At 41.8% G+C, this 20,690-nt stretch overlaps 1 protein-coding gene across 4 annotated transcripts in view; it reads left to right on the top strand.

Annotated features, from left to right (window-relative positions):
- The window catches only part of nhsb (Nance-Horan syndrome b (congenital cataracts and dental anomalies)), a 452,286-nt gene that overhangs the window by 344,547 nt on the left and 87,049 nt on the right, over positions 1–20,690 (top strand). For 2 of the 4 annotated variants that reach the window (XM_059967993.1, XM_059967994.1), the window contains one exon: positions 3,949–4,101. The exons of 1 other annotated variant lie outside the window; for it this stretch is intronic. In XM_059967993.1, the coding sequence (XP_059823976.1) occupies positions 3,949–4,101 (153 nt within the window). Of the gene's footprint in view, positions 1–3,948; positions 4,102–17,084; positions 17,215–20,690 lie in introns of those variants that run through there. One more of the 4 variants, XM_059967999.1, reaches the window with a different exon arrangement.

The following is a 20,690-nucleotide window of genomic DNA, read 5'->3' as shown; positions in this document are numbered from 1 at the left end:
AAAAATCCTTACAGGCAGCGGCAGGAACTGAACCCATGTCACTAATACTGTAAAGCATTGTGCTAACCATCACACTACCATGCGTACTGCAGTAGTGAACGGCAATAATGTGCAGACTAGGACCAGAAATAACATGATGTCATCAGTCCAGATTTCTCACGATAAGCCAACTACAGAAGTGCCACACTGCTTTTCAACAACTATAATGTGTTTGAGCAAAGTCTAAGAGAACGGTAGATTAGCAAAAGATGAGATGATTGCATGATCATCATAATCAATTATGAGGCACTGAGGATTAACTTCCAAAGTAAATTTTATTCTCAAAAACATATATTTCACCATATACAGCCCTGAGATTAATTTTCCTGCGGGCATACTCAGCAAATCTATAGAATAATAACTATAACGGAATCAATGAAAGATCAACCAGAGTGCAGAAGACAACAAATTGTGCAAATGCAAATATAAATAAATAGCAAGAACATGAGATAATGAGATTAAAAAAGTCCTTAAAAAGTGAGATCATTGGTTTTGAGAACATTTCAATGATGGGGCAAATGAGTATAGTTGTCCCCTTTTGTTCAAGAGCCTGGTGGTTGAGGGTAGTAACTGTTCTTGAAGCTGGTGGTGCAAGTCCTGAGGCTTATAATAAGTATCAAATACTTATAATAAGTAATTAATTTTAAAAATTAATCCTGTAATCTCTCAACTATCCCCCCCTGCTACTGAGTGCCCCAACTGCCCCCTTTATCTTCATCATGCCCTTAGAAACTCTCACTGGCCTCAGGGGGACAATATCACCTACTTTAAAAACACTGCTTTATCACATTATATTTTACATATTCAAACCTTCTCTGTTTATATTTAATGTATTTTTAGAATGGTTATCTTCCTGGAGTTTATTACAATTTTCTGCATTTGTGATAGAATTAGTAATCAGTTTTATAGCAAGGCCACCCATTACTCTATCTACAGGCCCTTTCACTTGCTCAGAACATGTTAGACCTTTTCATGTTAGCAGACTGACGCTTCATGTTGTGACAAGACCGATGCAAAGTGTGTGTCATTGTTTATAAAACTGATCAAGCCCATTAGAACACATTATCATTGCCTGCTATTTTTTATAATTAGCATTAAAACGTGCTACCAACTAAACTCCTTTGTGTTCCCAGCCCAAGCAGGGGAATTCACAGAATCAAATGGCACAAAGCAGATAAAGTCAGAGTTTCATAAGAGTTTGAATGAATGCTCTTTTCCCTGCAATGTTTTACTTTACAAATATCTGTCAAGTCCGGGTGTGAACTGCATTTCTCTTTACTGCACTGCTGGAGGGGGTCACTTTGGGGTTCAGGGTTATGGTGATCAAAGAGAAATGCTGCAGCTGAATCCGAGTAGGTCTGGGCATATTATTGATAAATATGTTTAATAAATAAATGATTGGATATCAGCTAAAAAATTCTTCTCTGGGAGGCAACATCTGGAATCCTGGTGAATTCTGAGTCACAGGCATACTATGAAGAATTAATTTGGAATAAAGATTTTGTCTCACTGGGAAGACAAAACAAGAGCGACACTCGGCCAAGAACACCTTGTAGGGGCTTCTTGTATCATCCTTTTCTCAATTCACAATCAAGTTTGTAGACCAAGGTAAATGTGCGGCTCTGGGTCTGTATTATATGTATTTAAAGCCTCATGGATATTGGATTCTCAGAACCAGCAGCAGCATAAAAGCCTTCAGCTTCATGAGAAGAATACAGCTACATTTTTTTCTGTAAGGAACAGGGAAGGTTAATGAAATATTTAATAGAGTTGCTTAAAATAATGAAAGCTTTTCATGGACTAAATCAGGATAAACTGAATCTGGTGTGTCAGAGTGATCAAGAAGCAAAGCATACCAATTTAAGATAAGCTGTAAAAGAACAAAAGGGGAAATGAATGGAATTATTTAATGATACAATTAAAAATGTTTTGCCTGCAAAGCTTGTTACTTTCAAAATATGGGAGGAGAAACTTGGGTAGTTGTGGTATAAGAGCAGGAAAACAGGACTAATTGGGTTTTCAAACAGAAACCACAGGTGCTATATGCTGAATAAGTATAGGATTCTAGTTATGGAAGATGCTATATAGGCCGATCTGGGGATGCACAAATAAAGGATGATAACAGAGAGGCTGTTTGTCACTTTGACACAGAGGGCAAGGTGCTTGAGAAAAGGCCTCAGATCAATCGTTCAAATGTACAGGTGCTTCAGCATTAGAGCCTTGATGTGGCGATGAAGGAATGAAAATAATACACTTTAATCCCTGGACTGAATATTTATACTCTTAATGCCAGAACAGTTTCTTCATTCCATTAAAATTCCACATGAGGCTTATATATGAATTATTTATTTGAAGAGTGCAATACAGTAAAACCTAAACTTTCATTCTTTCTGCACTGCATTCCCTCTTCTGCACAGGAGAGTCAGCTGGACTCTTTGCATGTTTTTCCGAGTGGGTTTCAAACCTACAATCTACTGACTTGGAAGTGGGAACACTACCTATTAAATCACATGCTGCTAACAGTTAGCAAACAGACCAGAGATCAAAGTTAGATTCAATCCCCGATTTTGCTGTTGTCCTAATTTAAGGTACTAAGGAATCAGATGTACTGCTTTGAGTTATAATATTGTAATCAGCAAGGCTCTTTGTTTCACTTGTACAAACTGCTTCAAAATGAAAGTACTTTGTGGGATTCGTTCTAGCCTATTTATATTATATTCCCATTGATAACAGGGGCACTTTAGTTGTTTCTTTGCTGTGGTGCAAAGGCATAAATTGGTAGTGGAATCTGTGCAAATTGATGAATAAAGAATTATTTTGGGATCGGTATTGTAAGCTAGTGGTTGAACATTCAATCATGAATGTAAATAAAAATTGCTCCCTTGATGCTAATAGTAGTTTCAGTTACGTTTCTCAAACTTCATGAAAGCACATGATAAAGACATTATTACTAGGCTATGGCAAAAGGTCATAGACTGTTCAAAAACTTAGCTAGATGGCAAATTTAATACATAGAAATATGTAATTCAAGGAATGATAATTAAGGAAGCAACATTCAGTCAAAGTGATTTGATGTTTTGCATTTGTTATGCAACAAACTTCTCCCTTTATGTATTATTTCTGCTAGCCTGCAACCCCAGCAAAGTATCACAAGATCATAGAAGGCTACAACTCTGACAGAGTGGATTAACTTGTCATGCCATATGCTATGTTGTCCTATATCATCAATGGAAGAAGGATCAGATGTATTGAAACCTGTCTTAGTTTCCCAACCACCCCGCCTCCCCAACCCATCACAGCCAAGTGATACTGAAACCACGGGCTGGAGATCAGACTGTCAGGCCTAGATGGAATTCGAACCTGGGAGATGCCGGATTCTACAGTGGGTAATATCATGGGTGGTAATCATCCAGCCATGTTGTTATTTATTACTGTATCTGAGAGTATCAGTGGTCAATTATAGATAGCAGTATTCATCTTAGTGTTTAAAATATTCTCTTCAATCAGAGTGGCACAGCTAGAAGGCTGCTGTCTCACAGCCCCAGTGGCCCCAGTCCACTACTGACCTCCACTGCTACTTGTACAGATTTTGCACGTTCTCCCCGTGAGCGTTCCAGTTCCCGAAGGTGTGCGGATTGGAAGGACGGCCAGGGTGAATTGCTCCTAGGTGACTCTGGGTATGGGGGTGCAGTGTGGAGGGGGTGCAGGGAGAAGAAGCGTAATAGTGTAAAATAAGTATAAATGGACAGCGTGCGTTGTGAACGGTGAGCCAAAGTGTCTGCTTCCATCGCCCATGATTTTATGAATTAACACTTGGAGGGGCAAAAGCTACAAGTGGATTGTTGAGTTATTGTCTCATTCTTGATAATAGTAGAGTGTGATTGTTAATTTGGTGTTTCTATATTTCAGCGGTGTCAGACCTGGACAGGGAGAGTAAGCTAACAGTCCATTTCCGAATTCCATGGCATCAACAGAGAGATCTACTCCACCCATCAACCAGACCACAATGTATAGAGGAACTTCACCAATGTGCCATACAGAAACTACAGTCCCGACACAGAGGTAAGCACAAACACCTGGAAGTACTTTGTGATTATGGACAGCGTAGAGTTCGTTCAAAGTTGATTCGGGTCAGGCTCCACTTTAAGGCTAGATGTGCTTGAGAATGAGATGCTTGGGAATGACACAAGTGGGTGGGATTAGATGAGATGTCTCTTGCAGAGAGGGCTCCGTAAATTGCTTCGGTTGGTGTAAAAAGTAAAATCTGGGGCTGTTGAGAGTGTGGGGAGAATAAGTTACAGGGAAAATTAGCAAGAGATGGGATTCCACCTCACCCTCAAACTTTCAAGTATTTTAGTAGGACACATGCATTGACTCCTGGTGGTTCGGTTGCTTACAAGTTCTCCATGGGCTCCATCATGGGCACTAACTTTCAAGTATTTTAGTAGGACACATGCATTGACCATCAAGGGCATCTTCAAAAGGCAGTGCCTCAGGAAGGCGGTACTCATCCAGGACACACCCTTTTCTCATCCAGTACAGTGCAATGCATAAAAATCACTCTCAATTACAATAAAAAGTGTAAGAAGAGAGAAAACTAGTGAGGTATTGTTTAGAGGTTCATGGATCGTTCAGAACTATGATGGCAGAGGGGAAGAAATTCATCCTAAAGCATTGAGTGTGTGTCTCCATCGGCTCCTCTCTGATGAAAGTAATGAGAAAGAGGGTCGTCCTGGATGGGGAGTGTCCTTAATGATGGATGCCACCTTTTTGAAGATTTCCTTGCTGATGGTGAGGCTGGTGTCACAACCACAGATTCGGCAGCGCAGTAGAAACGGCAATTGTGCTTGTGAATTTGCACGTGTCAGCTAATTATCATTTAATCATGATACTCTTCACTCCATACTTGTTGTTGTAGTGCTTGTCGAGACCTGGACAGAGCAGAACAACGCTTCACTGCTGTTTTGCTTTCAGCCTTCCCTGAGATATTTGGACTTTCAAGTCAGCTGACTCTGAAGACGAGCGGTATTCGTTTAATGTTTAGATGTTCTTTTCAGCCGCAGTGTAGGCTTCATTTTCCTCTTGAGAGTTTTAGTTAATGGCCCTGTTTGGCCTAGCGTTTACTGTTTGAATTTCCCCTTAACACTTCGGATTAAAGTCTGTGGACTATCAACCTGCTTCAGTGTCTCTCACTCCACACTTGGACCATATCCGAACCCGGTAACAGCTGGTGCCCGTGAAGGAGTTGGCTGAGTTTACAACCCTCTGCAGCTTTTTCCAATCCTGTGCATTGGTGCCTCCATACCAGATGGTGATGAAACCAGTCAGAATGCTCTCCATGGTACATTCATTGAAATTTGTCAGAACCTTTTGTGACATACCAAATCTCCTCAAACTCCAAATGCAACATAGTCGCTGGCTTGCCTTATTCATAATTGCATCATTTTGCTGACCCCAGGATAAATCTTCAGAGAGGCTGACAACCAGGAACTTGTGGCTGCTCACCCTTTACACTGCCGACCCCTCTATTTTTTCCTATTTTTCCCTTCCTGGTCCACAATCAATTTCTTGGTCTTACTGATGTTGAGTGCAAGGTCCTTGTTGCAACACCCCTCAACCAGCTGATCTATCTCCTGTACTCCCCTCCATCACCACTTGAGATTTTGCCAACAGCAGTTGTGTCGTTTGTTAATATATAGATTGGCCTAGCCACACAGTCATAGGGTAGAGAGAGGAGAGCATCAGTGATGTGTGCTTAGCTTGCTATGTGCCAGTGTTGATCGTCAGTGAAGAGGAGATGTGATTTCTGATCTGCACTGACTGTGGTCTCCCTACGAGAAAGACAAGTGTTCAGTTGCAGAGGGAGGTACAGAGGCCCAGGTTTTGAAGCTTATTCATTATTACTGAGGGGATGGTACTGTTGAACAATGAGCTCTAATCGATAAACAGGAGCCTGATCTGGGTATTGTTGTTGTCCAGGGGCTCCTAGGACAAGCGGATAGCCGGTGAGTTTACATCCACTGTAGATCTGCATAGTGGTAGGCAAATTGCAGTGGGTCCACATCCTTGCTCAGGCAGGATTAATTCTAGCCATGACCAACCTCTCAAAACACTTCATCACCATAGATGTGAGTGGTACTGGGCAATTGTTGTTGAGGCAGCTCACCCTGATCTTCTTGGGCACTGGTATGATACATGCCCTTTTGAAGCTGGTGGGAATCTTTGATTGCAGCAGTGATAGATTGAAGATGCCCTTGAACATCTTAACATCGATCTTTAGTTAAACATTTAATTAATAGTTTAATTAATTTTGAACAACATTGTGAAAAGATGGGCCAGTTCCCATGCTGTACAGTTCTATATTCTATAAATGTTGGCCTTTCTAGGTAACTATTAATAGCAAAACCAGTTCTTGCTACTTATCTCAAAGCTGAGATAAGTTAAGAATTCAGTTTAAAACTTGGCTAGTCTGAGTGAGACAGTGCTAAACTGGGCAAAGCTCTCACCCAGTTCTGGGATAAAAAGCATTTGGCAATTTTATATAGTTATGATATTTACAGTGGCATGCAAAAGTTTGAGTACCCCGGTCAAAATTTCTTTTGCTATGAATAGCTAAGTGAGTAAAAGATGACCTGATTTCTAAAAGGCATAAAGTTAAAGATGACACATTTCTTTAATATTTTAAGCAAGATTACTTTTTTATTTCCATCTTTTACAGTTTCAAACTAACAAAAAAGGAAAAGGGCCTGAAGCAAAAGTTTGGGCACCCTGCATGATCAGTACTTAGTCACACACCCTTTGGCAAGTATCACAGCTTGTAAATGCTTTCTGTAGCCAGCTAAGAGTCTTTCAATTCTTGTTTGGGAGATTTTCGCCCATTCTTCCTTGCAAAACGCTTCTAGTTCTGTGAGATTCTTGGGCCGTCTTGCATGCACTGCTCTTTTGAGGTCTATCCACAGATTTTCGATGATGTTTAGGTCGAGGGACTGTGAGGGCCATGGCAAAACCTTCAGCTTGTGCCTCTTGAGGTAGTCCGTTGTGGATTTTGAGGTATGTTTAGGATCATTATCCTGTTGTAGAAGCCATCCTCTTTTCATCTTCAGCTTTTTTACAGACGGTGTGATGTTTGCTTCCAGAATTTGCTAGTATTTTATTGAATTCATTCTTCCCTCCACCAGTGAAATGTTCCCCGTGCCACTGGCTGCAACACAAGCCCAAAGTATGATCGATCCACCCCCGTGCCAGTTTGAGAGGTGTTCTTTTCATGAAATTCTGCACCCTTTTTTCTCCAAACATACCTTTGCTCATTGCCACCAAGAAGTTGTATTTTAATTTCATTAGTCCACAGGACTTGTTTCCAAAATGCATCAGGCTTGTTTAGATGTTCCTTTGCAAACTTCTGACGCTGAATTTTATGTTGAGGGTGCAGGAAAGGTTTTCTTCTGATGACTCTTCCATGAAGGTCATATTTGTGCAGGTGTCGCTGCACAGTAGAACAGTGCACCACCACTCCAGAGTCTACTAAATCTTCCTGAAGGCCTTTTGCAGTCAAATGGGGGTTTTGATTTGCTTTTCTAGCAATCCTACAAGCAGTTCTCTCGGAAAATTTTCTTGGTCTTCCAGACCTCAACTTTACCTCCACCGTTCCTGTTAACTGCCTTTTCTTAATTACATTACGAACTGAGGAAACAGCTACCTGAAAACACTTTGCTATCTTATTATAGCCTTCTCCTGCTTTGTGGGCATCATTTATTTTAATTTTCAGAGTGCTAGGCAGCTGTTTAGAGAAGCCCATGGCTGCTGTTTGAAGATTGACAAGGTTTGAAGCATCAGGGTATTTATAAAGCTTTGAAATTTGCATCACTTGGCCTTTCCTAATGATGACTGTGAACAAGCCATAGCCCTAACAAGCTAATTGAGGTCTGAAACCTTGGTAAAAGTTATCGGAGAGCTCAAATCTCTTGGGGTGCCCAAACATTTGTATTTTTCCTTTTTCTCACTCTAAAATTGTACAAAAAATAATACACTAATCTTGCTGAAAATGTTGAAAAGAATGTTTTATCTTTAACTTTATGACTTTTGGAGATCAGTTCATCTTCTACTCACTTAACTGTTCACAGTAATAGAAATGTTGACCAGTGTTGCCTAAGCTTTTGCATGCCACTGTATATGTTAGTTTGTCATGCATGTGTTTTACCGTGTCCAGTCCAGACACCTGGGGCATTAACATTGGAACTGACATTGACAGTTTCCAGATGTTGCAGGGTTAAAGAAAGAGTCAGGGAAATTTGAGTGTAGGAGCCTTAGTCACTTTGATGAGATCTTTAAATTTCTAGCCAGGTCCCGAGCTTGATCTGACATCAGTTCCCAACATCTTGCCTTGGCACTTTTCAGCCTCCGAAATGAAAGAGCAGTTCTCGTCTCTTTTATTAGCACATTCAAGGCTTCCTCAGAGAAACAGATGCTCTTCTTGCAGCACTTCTCCTCCCTGTTTGCCTACTGAATTCTTGTTTGCTGTCACTTAGGCAAACTGCAAACTTTGATTCCCTGCCCTCAGTTGGAGTACACCTGATGGGTAGTGTAGCAGCACAGCGCTATTACAGCTTGGGGGCGCCAGAGTTCAGAGTTCAATTCCAGCGTCCTCTCTAAGCTGCGTGTGTTTCTTCCAGGTGCTCCAGTCCAGTAGGTCAGAAGGTTAATTGGTCATTGTAAATTGTCCTGTGATTAGGGTCGGGTTAAATAGGTGGGCTGCTGGGCAGAGTGGTTCATTGGGCTGAAAGGCCTGTTCCACACTGTATCTCTAAATAAAATAAATCAGACAGGCAAGGAGAAGAAAGAAAGCATGATATTCAAATATTGAGCAAGATTTGATCAGTAACATACTGATTCTGGATCATGATGGAATACGTATATTTATGTTTACCTGGATATGAGTGTCAATTTAATGTTTCAGTGATATAAACCAATTTCTTAGTCAGTAAACCAGTTTTAGAAATGATTTCCTGTTATCAGACTATCGTTCAGTGCTCAGTATTTAAGAGATGTAGGACTATACATCAATACGTAGGTCAATATATATAATATTTAATGTGGCAGATTTCATCGTTAATTCACTGATAAGGACAACCTTTGAACCATGTGCAAGAACAGCTCCCATCATAGCTAACATCAGCTAGAGTTTCTGGACGTGAGCTCTGACAATATAATTTGTAATGTAACAAACATTAATTAAACCCTTTTATTCATACTGTATAGCCTAAGTTATTTGTGATAAGTGTTCCCCTTTTTTAAGAACACTTGGTGTTTTTATTTGTTCATCCAGTTGTGGAATAGTGAAAGAGTAATGGAGCTTTACCTCACTGGTGTAGCCATTGACATATTAAGCACTTGTAGTGTGTGTTCTGATCTTCAGTAAAAATGCATTCTCTCCCAATGAAAAGAGAATTTGCTTAAACTCCGTAGTGGGGCATTTTTCACTATGTACACCCACTGCTCTATGACCTCATGAGAGCGGATTCCTAATTTGTTCCAACGAATATTGAGCTAAGTATCCATGTATGTGCCTGTAAATATTAAAAACACTCATCCCTCAGGGGATACCTACCTTGCAAGTACTGATGTATAACTGATGATAGTAGCTGAACAATCCATTTCATTTCATTGCTGACTTCTTTTTCTTTTGAAGAAAATTGATGATTATAAAAAGCAAACCACTAACTCATTGAACACATTTTACATTATTGAATAAAGTCGAAGGTCCATCCCAATAATCTGAATTGGGTTTGTGACCATTTTTTATGTTGAAACCATTGAGCTCCTAGTCACCATTACTCTTTGTTGTGTGAGGACTCTGATAGAAATATATCTTCCATGGACAGCAGTTGTTGTTGTAAATCATGTTGTAATGGCAGCATAGTTCACAGCTCTCACTGGTATACATTTCACATCATGTGGATTAACAAGGGCAAGGTCAAATAAAACCAGGAGCCTGTCACTGTTACCAGTTGACATTGAATCTGATCCCAGGTTCTTTGATTTGGGTGACACCACTTTATCACAAATAGCAATGCTTGTGAGTATAGCTGGTAGTGCTGGGATTTATCGTGGTAAGCCTAGAATTGTTCAGCTTTAGATATACCTGTGAAACAGATACAGCCTAAAAGCCATGTTTTATCATAGTGAGGTTGATACTGTGAGCAGAAATTTCAAATAATTATTTTTGAAATTTGGGAAGTTTCCATGATACAATATCACCAGTGAAGGTCAACTTTACAGAGAGACACCATCTTTTGACAGGAAAAGACTGAATGGCAAGAACAAAGTGGAGTAGCAAGTTTTAACTGCAATGGCAATGTGTAATGGCAATTAACTTTTTCATATTTCTGAAAATGTATTATATGAATATAAGTTCGTTATTGGATTCAGGCTTGGGAAGTGCCGCAGAGTAAAGATAATTTTCTAAATTTGAGTTTAGATAACATGGAAGATGCAAGATAGAATATCTTCTGTACATCTGTTTGTTCTTCCAAGAACAACTCAAAATATGCATGCTATTGGAGTCAGGACTGTACCATTTTTGTATTCAGCCCAATCTGAAGATAATCCAACTGAAGGCTTCATATCGATGAAAATTGCAAAAACTGATGAAAAATTGATGACTATTTCAGCAAAAAGATCCCTTTTGAGATCTTCATTCACCAGCTGAATTTTCTACACCAAAGATGACATAAGACCTTAAGATATAGGAGCAGAATTAGGCCATTTGGCCTATCAAGTCTGTTCCACTATTTCATAATGGCTGATCCAATTTTCCTCTCAGCCCCAATCTGCTGTCTTCTCCCCATTTCCCTTCCTGGCTTGACTGATCAAGAACCTATCATATACATTATGATATACATAATGCCATAGATATACATAAAGGCTTGGCCTCCACAGCTGCCTGTGGCAAAGAATTCCATAGATTCACCATTCTCTGGCTAAAGAAATTCCTCCTCATCTCCATTCTAAAAGGATGCCCCTCTATTCTGAGGCTGTGTCCTCTGGTTTTAGACTCTCCCATCATAGGAAACATCCTCTCCACATCCACTGTATCAAGGCCTTTCACCATTCGATAGGTTTGAATTAAGTCACCTCTCATTCTTTTGAATTCCAGTGAATACAGGCCCAGAGCCATCGAACGCTCTTTATATGACAAGCCATTCAATTCTGGAATCATTTTCGTGAACCTGTTCTGAACCCTCTCCGATTTCAGCACATCGTTTCTAATATAAGGGGCCAAAAACTGCTCATAATACTCACCAGTGCTTTATAAAGTCTCAACTTTACATCCCTGCTTTTGTATTCTAGTCCTCTTGAAATGAATGCTAACTTTGTATTCACCTTCCTCACCACAGACTGAACCTGCAAATTAACCTTCAGGAAATCTTGCACGAGGACTCCCAACACACTTTGCACTTCAGTTTTTTTTTTCTCTCCATTTAGAAAATAGTCAACTCTTTCATTTCTTCTACCAAAGTGCATGACCATCCATTTCCTGACACTGTATTCCATCTGCAATTTCTTTGCCTATTCTCCTAATTTGTCTAAGGCCTTCTGTAGCCTCTCTACTTCCTCAAAACTACCTGCTCCTCCAACTATCTTCATTCAGTGACCGCTTCATTAGGTAACTCCTGTACCTGATAAAGTGGCCACTGAGTGTATGTTTATGGTCTTCTGCTGATGTAGCTCATCCACTTCCAGATTCAATGTGTTGTGCATTCAGAGGGTTCTTCTGCATGCCACTGTTGTGATGTATGGTTATTTGAGTTACTGCCACCTTCCTATCAGCTTGAACAAGTCTGGCCATCCTTCTCTGACCTCTCTCATTAACAAGCCATTTTCTCCTATAGAACTGCTGCTCACTGGATTTTTTTTTTTGATTTTTCATATCATTCTCTGTAGAGGACTGTTGTGTGTGAAAATCCCAGGAGATCAGCAGTTTCTGAGACACTCAGGCCACTCCATCTGGCACCACCAGTCATTCCACAGTCAAAGTCACTTAGGTCACATTTCTTCCCCATTCTGATGTTTGGTGTGAACAACAACTGAACCTCTTGGCCTTGCCTGCATGCTCTTATGCATTGAGCTGCTGCCACATGATTGGCTGGTTAGATATTTGTATTAACAAGCAGGTGTACAGGTCTACGTTATAAAGTGGCGATTGAGTGTTTGTTTCACATTCACACACATTGAAAAAGTACACTATTTAAATTAAATCATTCCATTATATTTTTAAAGTTCTAATAATTTATGGGAGATTTTAAGTGACAATACTAGGAAACAAGAACAGTTAAGCACCATTAATTTAAACAACAGTGAATATTAACTCAGGTATTTAAAATATATGTAAATTCACTGTCTGTACACATTATTGGAATAGGGTGGTGAATTTGTGGAATTTGTTAACCACAGGCAACTGTGGAGGCCAGGTCATTGGGTGTATTTAAGACAGAGCTTGATAGGTTCTTGATGGGACATGGCATCAAAGGTTACAGGGAGAAGGTCAGACAGTGGGGCTGAGGAGGGGAAAAAGGATCAGACATGATTGAATGGTGGGGCAAAAATCAATGGGCCAAATGGCCTATTTCTGCTCCTATGTCTTATGGTCTTATGATCTAATAGAACCATTGAACATGCAGTAAGTCAAATCATGTGTAGGTACGCTGCCCAAACTTCTCAGCCTAACTACTGATAAATTGCAGGAAGTTGGCTCTTCACACCTGGACTACAGAGGGAATCCAACATCAGAGTACAGTTGGAATGATGCTGATGAAAACCTTTCAGTAGATTTGGAACTTCCACATTCAAGTACATGGACCTCAGACTTTCTGTTTGGTCTTGAGGCAAAAAAGCTATACTTCTCTGCTCTTCTTGTATCTTATATGCACAATAAAGTTCTTCACCTTGTATTCCTTGGATTTTCTCTGGACCAATTTATGAGAAGAGGGAAGTGAAAGATGCCAGCTACTTTCCAGTTCTTTGGCTGAGCTGTTGCCATTTGTCCCTTTGAGGTTGCAAAGTGTGATTATTTCAGGATCAATTCAGCCTGGGTCATACGGAAGTTAGAATGAAGTTTTCCAACCTTTTCCAAACTGTGGTCAGCTCACTGAAGCCAGTTAGAAACTGCTTTTAGTTGTTGGATAGTTGTTGGGCAGTGGTGGGGAAGAAAACTTGATGTGAAATAATTCACCGGGAAACGCTGGAAGTGGCTCCCAGAGTGCAAAGGGCACTGCGATTGCCACATGCGGCAAAGCTGACCCAGCCTACCGAGAGACGAGTAGGTTGGCACAGCAAGGGGGGGATGAATCTGTTCAGGCAAAGCTGACCCAGCCTACCGAGAGACGAGTAGGTTGGCACGGCAAGGGGGGGATGAATCTGTTCAGGCAAAGAAGTCCATGGAAACAACAACCAATGATCAGAAAAGGTGAGCAATAGTTCATTGCCATTTGTTTTGCGCAACTGATCTGTTAAAATTCCATAAAATTCAAAATTCTAGTATCTCATTTCTCCCCATATTTCAGAATCAGAATCAGGTTTTGAACTGAATTGACTTTATTTCTTACATCCTTCACGTACATGAGGAGTAAAATCTTTACATTGCGTCTCCATCTAAATGTGCAATGTGTAACTTATAGTAATTTGCAATAAAGAGTGTGTACAATAAGATATAAAACAGAACAATCAATATAGCCCGGAAATACAACTGTGTCAGTGTGAATTATTCAGTCTGACAGCCTGGTGGAAGAAGCTGTCCCGGAGCCTGTTGGTCCTGGCTTTAACGCTGTGGTACTGTTTCCCAGATGGTAGCAGCTGGAACAGTTTGTGATTGGGGTGACTCGGGTCCCCAATGATCCTTTGGTCCCTTTTTACACACTTGTCACTGTAAATGTCCTGAATACTGGGAAGTTCCTGTCCACAGATGCGCTGGGCTGTCCGTACCACTCTCTGCAGAGTCCTGCGATTGAGGGAAGTACAGTTCCCATACATACACAATGCTGGAAGAACTCAGCAGGTCAGGCAATATCCGTGAGAAAAGAGTAGCCAACATTTCGGGCTGAGACCCTTCATCAGGAATGGGGGGGGAAGAGAGGACTGAAGCCCAGTAATAGAGATAGGGGAGGGGGTAGGGCCGAGAGTCGCCAGGTGGAAAACCGATCAGAGGAAAGATAAAAGGGGGAGGGGGAGGGGATAAGCATGAAAGAACTGTAGAGATAAAGAAGCAGAAAGTTGAAAGGGGAGAGAGGCAGAGAGGGACCTGGGATAGGGGAAGGGGGAGGGGAAAAAGAATTACCGGAAATTGGAGAATTCAATGTTCATACCACCAGGCTGGAGGCTACCCAGATGGTAGATGAGGTGTTGCTCCTCCAACCTGAGTTTGGCCTCATCATGGCAGTAGAGGAGGCCATGTATGGACATATCTAGATGGGAATGAGAGACAGAGTTGAATTGGGTGGCAACCGGGAGGTCCTGTCTGTGTCGGGTCTCGCCGATGCAGAGGAGGCTGCACTGGGAGCACCGGATGCAATTGACGACTCCAGCAGACTCGCAGGTGAAGTGTTGCCTCACCTGGAAGGACTGTCTGGAGCCCGGAATGGTGGTAAGGGGGGAGGTGTGGGGACAGATGTAGCCAGGTGTGGGGACAGTGATGCAGCCAGTCAGGATGCTCTCAATTGTGCCCCTGTAGAAAGTCCTTAGGATCTGGGGACTCATGTCTAACTTCTTCAGCTGTCTGAGGTGAAAGAGGCACTGTTGTGCTTTTTTCCACCACACAGCCAGTATGTACAGGCCATGTGAGATCCTGGGTGATATGTATACCAAGGAACCTGAAGCTGTTACCCCTCTCAACCCCAGATCCATTGATGTCAATATCACCATTATCACCAGCATGTGTTGTGAAATTTGTTAACTTAGCAGCAGCAGTTCAATGCAATACATGATAATATAGAAAGAACATTAAATAAATCAATTACGGTAAGTATGTATATGTATATTGAAGAGATTAAAAATAGTGCAAGAACAGAAAAAATGTATATATTTACAAAGTGAGATAGTGTTCATGGGTTCAATGTCCATTTAGGAATCGTATGACAGAGGGGAAGAAGCTGTTCCTGAATCACTGAGTGTGTGCCTTTTTTACCCAATGCTTAGCTTTCACCCAAGGTATAAATGTATTTATTATCAGCTCTTCAGTTTGGTGTTTGTGGCATTGCATAAATCAGCTGCTGCATTTCTAACATCACAGCAAGGAGTGCATTTCCAAATTATCACTCTCACCCCCCCCCAACCCCTACCACACCCACCAACCCTCCACTTGGCTATCAAGTGCTTTGGGATATCCTGCAGTTGAGCTCCATCATGGGCACTCTAGCCTCCGTAGCATCCAGAACGTTTTCAAGTAGCGGTGCCTCAGAAAGGCAGCATCCATTATTAAGGACCCCCATCACCCAGGGCATGCCCTCTTCTCATTGCTACCATCAAGAAGGAGGTACAGGAGCCTGAAGACACACACTCAACAATTCAGGAACGGCTTCTTCCCCTCAGCCATCCGATTTCTGAATGGACGTTGAACCCATGAACACTACCTCACTACTTTTTTATTTCTATTTTTGCAGTACTTATTTAACTTAACTATTTAATTTACTCTTGGTTTTTCCATTATTATGTATTGTGTTGTAGTGCTGCTGCAAACACAATGAATTTCAGAACATATACTGGTGATACTAAACCTGATTCTGACTCTGAACCCACTGCATAAGTGTGCAAGTGCCTGGTGCCTGTCAGAAAGTTGGGTGAAAAGGTCACCTGGTGGTCAGATTGTGAAATTACACTATTGCATTTGATACCAGCATGTTTTTAATTATAAATTCAAAAGTACAAGGTCTAACAAGGAAGAAAGCCCTGCTTAAACAATGGAAATGTAGGTTGAAATAAAGGTGTGGGAAATAAAAGGAGAAATCCTGTAAATATTTAGCAGTCCATTTCTCAGTGCTTGTGAACCGAGAAACAGAATTAACTAAAAAGATAAAATCTGCAGATGCAAGAAATCCAAGTAACACACACAAAATCAGCAGGCCAGGCAACATCTACAGAAAAAGGGTACAATCGACATTTTGAGCCGAGACCCCTCGACAGGACTGGAGAAAAAGGCTGAGGAGCAGGTTTAAAAGGTGGTGGGAGGGGAGAGAGAAACACAAGGTGATAGGTGAAACCTGGAGGGGGAGGACTGAAGTAAAGAGCTGGGAAGTTGATAGCTGAAAGTGACACAGGGCAGGAGAAGAAGGAGTCTGGTAGAAGAGGACAGAAGGTCATGGAAGAAAGAAAAGGTGGGGGGGGGGGAGCACCAGAGAGAGGCGATGGATGGGCAAGGAGATAAGGTGAGAGAGGGAAAAGGGGGTGGGGAATGGAGAAGGGGAGGGGGCAATTACCAGGTTTAAAAAAAATCAATGTTCATGCCATCAGGTTGGAGGCTGCCCATACAGAATATAAGATGTTGTTCCTCCAACCTGAGTGTGGCCTCATCACAACAGTGGAGGAGGCCAATGGATAGACATATCAGGATGGAAATGGGAAGCGGAATTAAAATGGATGGCCACTGGGAGATCACGCTTGTTCTGGTGGATGGAGCGTAGATGCTCAGCAAAGTGGTCTCCCAGTCTAAGTTGGTCTCATCAATACATAGGAGGTCACAATGGGAGCACCAGACACACTTTATGTCCCCAACAGACTCACAGGTGAAGTGTCACCTCATCTGGAAGGACTGTTTGGGGCTCTAAATGGTAGTGAGGGAGGAGGTGTAGCACTTGTTCCGCTTGCAAGGAGAAGTGCCAGGAAGGAGAGTGATCTCCACAGAAAGCAGAAAGTGGGGGAAACGTGTGCTAGGTAGTGAGATCCCGTTGGAGATGGTGGAAGTTGCGGAGAACTATGTGCTGGACGTGGAGGCTGGTGGGGTGGTAGGTGAGGACCAGAGGAGCCCCATCCCTGGTGGGGTGGCAGAAGGATGGGGTGAGAGCAAACGTGCGTGAAATGGAAGAGATGCGGCTGAGGGCGGCGTTGACGGTGGAGTTGACTTTTCATTGGAACAGAATATGTAATGCACTGCTCTCCCTGGCTAGTGCTCGATAAGAAGCCTCAGCACAGGTGAGCTTGCGTTGATACCAGCACCTCTTTGAGAAGCCTTTGGATTGGTTCATCATTTAGTCCTCCAGATTATAGATGTAATTCCACTGTTTGTTAGCTTGCTCAGTAAGTTTATGAGATGCCATCATGTCTCCATGCTTTACCCATTCCTGATTTATAGAGTACATGAACCATGCCACTAGTAATGAGAACTCCCCAGTACCCAATTCTCAAACATTCATTCCTCATGTGTAGTGGTGGGTTCACATGAACGTGGAGGATGCCGAGTCCTCAGGATTCATCCTTTCCTTCCGCCACCTTCGAGATCTACTTTCCTGCCATGGTTCATGGGCAGTGATCTCGGGAAATAATTCTGATCAGTAGCTCTAGTCAAAGTGCCATAAGAAAAATGGAATTACACTGGAAAAGATGAAAAAGTATTTATGAGGTTATTATCAGACCTGGCACTTCTGAATTAGAAGGAGAGGCTGGAAGGTTGGAACTAATTTTTCCGCTGGACCGTAGGAGACTGACGAGGGTAACGGAAGTTTGTAAAATCCCCAGGGATATGGATAAGATGAATAGTCATTTTCTCCCCCAGGAAAGCAGAATCCAAAACTAGATATCATAGGTTTAAAGCATGAGGGGGAGACAGAAGGGTGTCTGAAGGGAGAACTTTTTCCCTACACAGAGGGTGATAAGTATATGGAACAAGCTGCCAGTGGAAGTGGTAGAGGTGGGTACAATTATGACATCTAAAGGACATTTGGACAGATACTTGGGTCGAAAAGATTTAGAGAAATATGTGCCAAGCACAGGCTAATGGGAATAGCTCATTTAGACAAGTCAGTTGGAATTGATGGATTGAGCCAATAGCCTGTTTTCCATGCTATATATAGCTCGATGATTCTTAAATTATGTCGTTGTAGATATTAACTAGTGAGCTGCCCTCTACTTTTCCCTGAATACCACTTTTGCCTCCATCCATCAAGGCAGGTAGAACTTATGAGAGACACTATCAGCCTAAGTCAGACTGTGCATTAGGACTTGAATCTGAAATCCCTGGACTCAGAGGTGAGAGTGTGGCCAACTGAGCAGAAACAGTCATCGCTCAAGGTTAGCTTGGATGTACTGAACTGGAAAATTAATGACAGTATTGGTTAGGTGGGCCAAATGCCCTTTCTCTCCTGTTGCCACATCTGTGTATTTACAGTTCTGAGCTCATATAATAGTTAATGTTTGAGAACAATGAAGTATGTGTGTCATTGCACTAACTGTGTTGATGAAATTCTAAACAGATCCATCTCCTAAAGGAAATTCATTTTCAAAAGCAATCTGCATTCAAAAAACATAGAATATGCAGAAAATGCTAGCAGATTAGGGAATACTGGTTGATAGAAGTAAAGCCAACATTTCAGGTTAATCATTTGTCAGTGGTATTTTGTTTCTCTTTTACAATAGCTGTGCAGCTTGTTTTTTAAGGCCGATGGAAGGGTTCTCCGCATGGGATAGATTTACACACAAGAGGACTCTCCTGCCACCTTGTGGACATAAGGATCCTCTTCACCCTAGGGACAGTGCATTGAAATCACCTCTTCTTGCCGTTTGCAGCTCATTTCAAATCTCAAAGAAATACTTACAGCAAAAGGGTTATCTTAATTTCAAATATGATTTTTTTTTTAAAGTTCCAGGAGCCCAGCCTTTGTTGAAGTTGCTAAATGAAATTTGGAATTGGAGTTCATTGATTATTATCATGTATACCAAGATACAATGAAAATCTTGTCTTTATACTGTTCCTGCAAATCAATTCATTACATAGTGCATGTTTTACACAAGGTAAAACAACAGCAGAAAACAGAAAAAAAGTGCAGCAGCTACAGAGAAGCTGCAGTGCAGGAAGGCAATGAGGTGCAAGGTCACAACAAGGTAGATTGTGAGGGCAGGAGTCCAACTTACTGTACCCAGCAACAATTCAATAATTTTCTGACAGCAGAGTAGAAGCTGCCCTTGAGCCTGGTGGTACGTGCTTTCAGGCTTTTAGCCATTCTGACTGATGAGAGAGGGGTGAAGAGAGATAGTTTGGGGTGGGTGTGCTCTTTGATTATACTGGCTGCTCTACTGAGGCAGTGAGAAGTATAGGCAGAGTCCGTGGAGGGGAGACTGGTTTCCATAATGTGCTGAGCTGTGTCCACAACTTTCTGGGTTCTTGCATTCATGGGCAGAGCAGTTGCTGTACCAAGCCATCTTGCATCCAGGCGGGGTGCTTTCTGTGCTGAAGCAATAAAAATTGGCAAGATTCAACAGAGACGTGTCAGCTACTTTAGCTTTCTGAGGAAATAGTGGTCTTGGCTTGGTACCTACATAGCTGGACCAGGACAGGTTATAGGTAATTTTCACTCCTAGGAACTTGAAGCTCTCATCCCTGTCAATCTCAACACCATTGATGAAGGCAGAGCCTTGCTCTCCCCTCTTCTGAAGTAGATGAACAGCTCTTCTGTCTTGCTGACGTTGAGGAAAAGGTTGTTGTCATGGCACCATGTTACTAAGCTTAATATGTCCTTCCTGTATTCTGACTGGTTGATATTTAAGATGTCGTCCACTACTATGGTACTATTTGCAAATTTGTAGATGGAGTTCGAGTGGAATTTGGCAATGCATCCATGAGTGTACGGGGAGTAGAGTAAGGATTGAGGACAGCACAAGCGTTAAAAATAATTGTGACAGTACTACTCATCCTTACAGATTATGGTCTATTGGACAAGAAGACCTGAAACATCGACTGTACTTCTTCTTATAAATGTTGCCTGGCCTGCTGCGTTCCACCAGCATTTTGTGTGTGTTGCAGAGTGAGCTGTTGACTCCCAGGTCTGGGTTTGCCTGGAATTTATAGCATTGTAGGCAGAGCAGTAGTCAATAAACAATAGTGTAACAGAGGTGACCTTACTGCCCAGATGCTCTGAAGATTCGTGTAGGGCCAGGGAGATGGCACCTGCCATAGAGCTGTTTCAGTAGTAGTCAAATTGCAGTGGGTTGAGGTTGTCTAGGAGGCTAATGTTAATACATGCTATGACCAGCTTTTCAAAGCACTTCATAATGTTTGATATTACTGGCTGATAGTTACTCAGTATGTTATTTTGATTTTTCTTGGGTACTGGGATGATAACGGCATTCTTAAAACATGTGAGAACCTCAGACTGAAGCAGAGAAAGGTTAAAAATCTCTCCAAGTACGCCTGTACTGCGTATGTTAATCAAAATGGCTTATTTGTAATGCTAACTGGTGAGAGAGTGCTTTTCTTGCAGAGCACTCTCGACGCTTCTCGAAGCTTGTTTGGGTTAAAGTTACTGATAACGGGGATTGAATTCATTTGTTAACCAATTGGGTTAGATGTTATTTTCTCTTGTGGGTTTGTGAGCTGTGATTGCGCGGGTTTTTTGGGAGTCGGGAAGGAGACCGCGAGGAAGGCGGACAGGTGCGGCACGGCTGGTTGATCACTG

This window comes from Hypanus sabinus, chromosome 4 (genome assembly GCF_030144855.1).
Source record: "Hypanus sabinus isolate sHypSab1 chromosome 4, sHypSab1.hap1, whole genome shotgun sequence".
Classification (NCBI taxonomy): Eukaryota; Metazoa; Chordata; class Chondrichthyes; order Myliobatiformes; family Dasyatidae; genus Hypanus; species Hypanus sabinus.
Note: the sequence above shows the minus strand (reverse complement) of the source record. Positions and strands in the feature narration are given on the sequence as shown.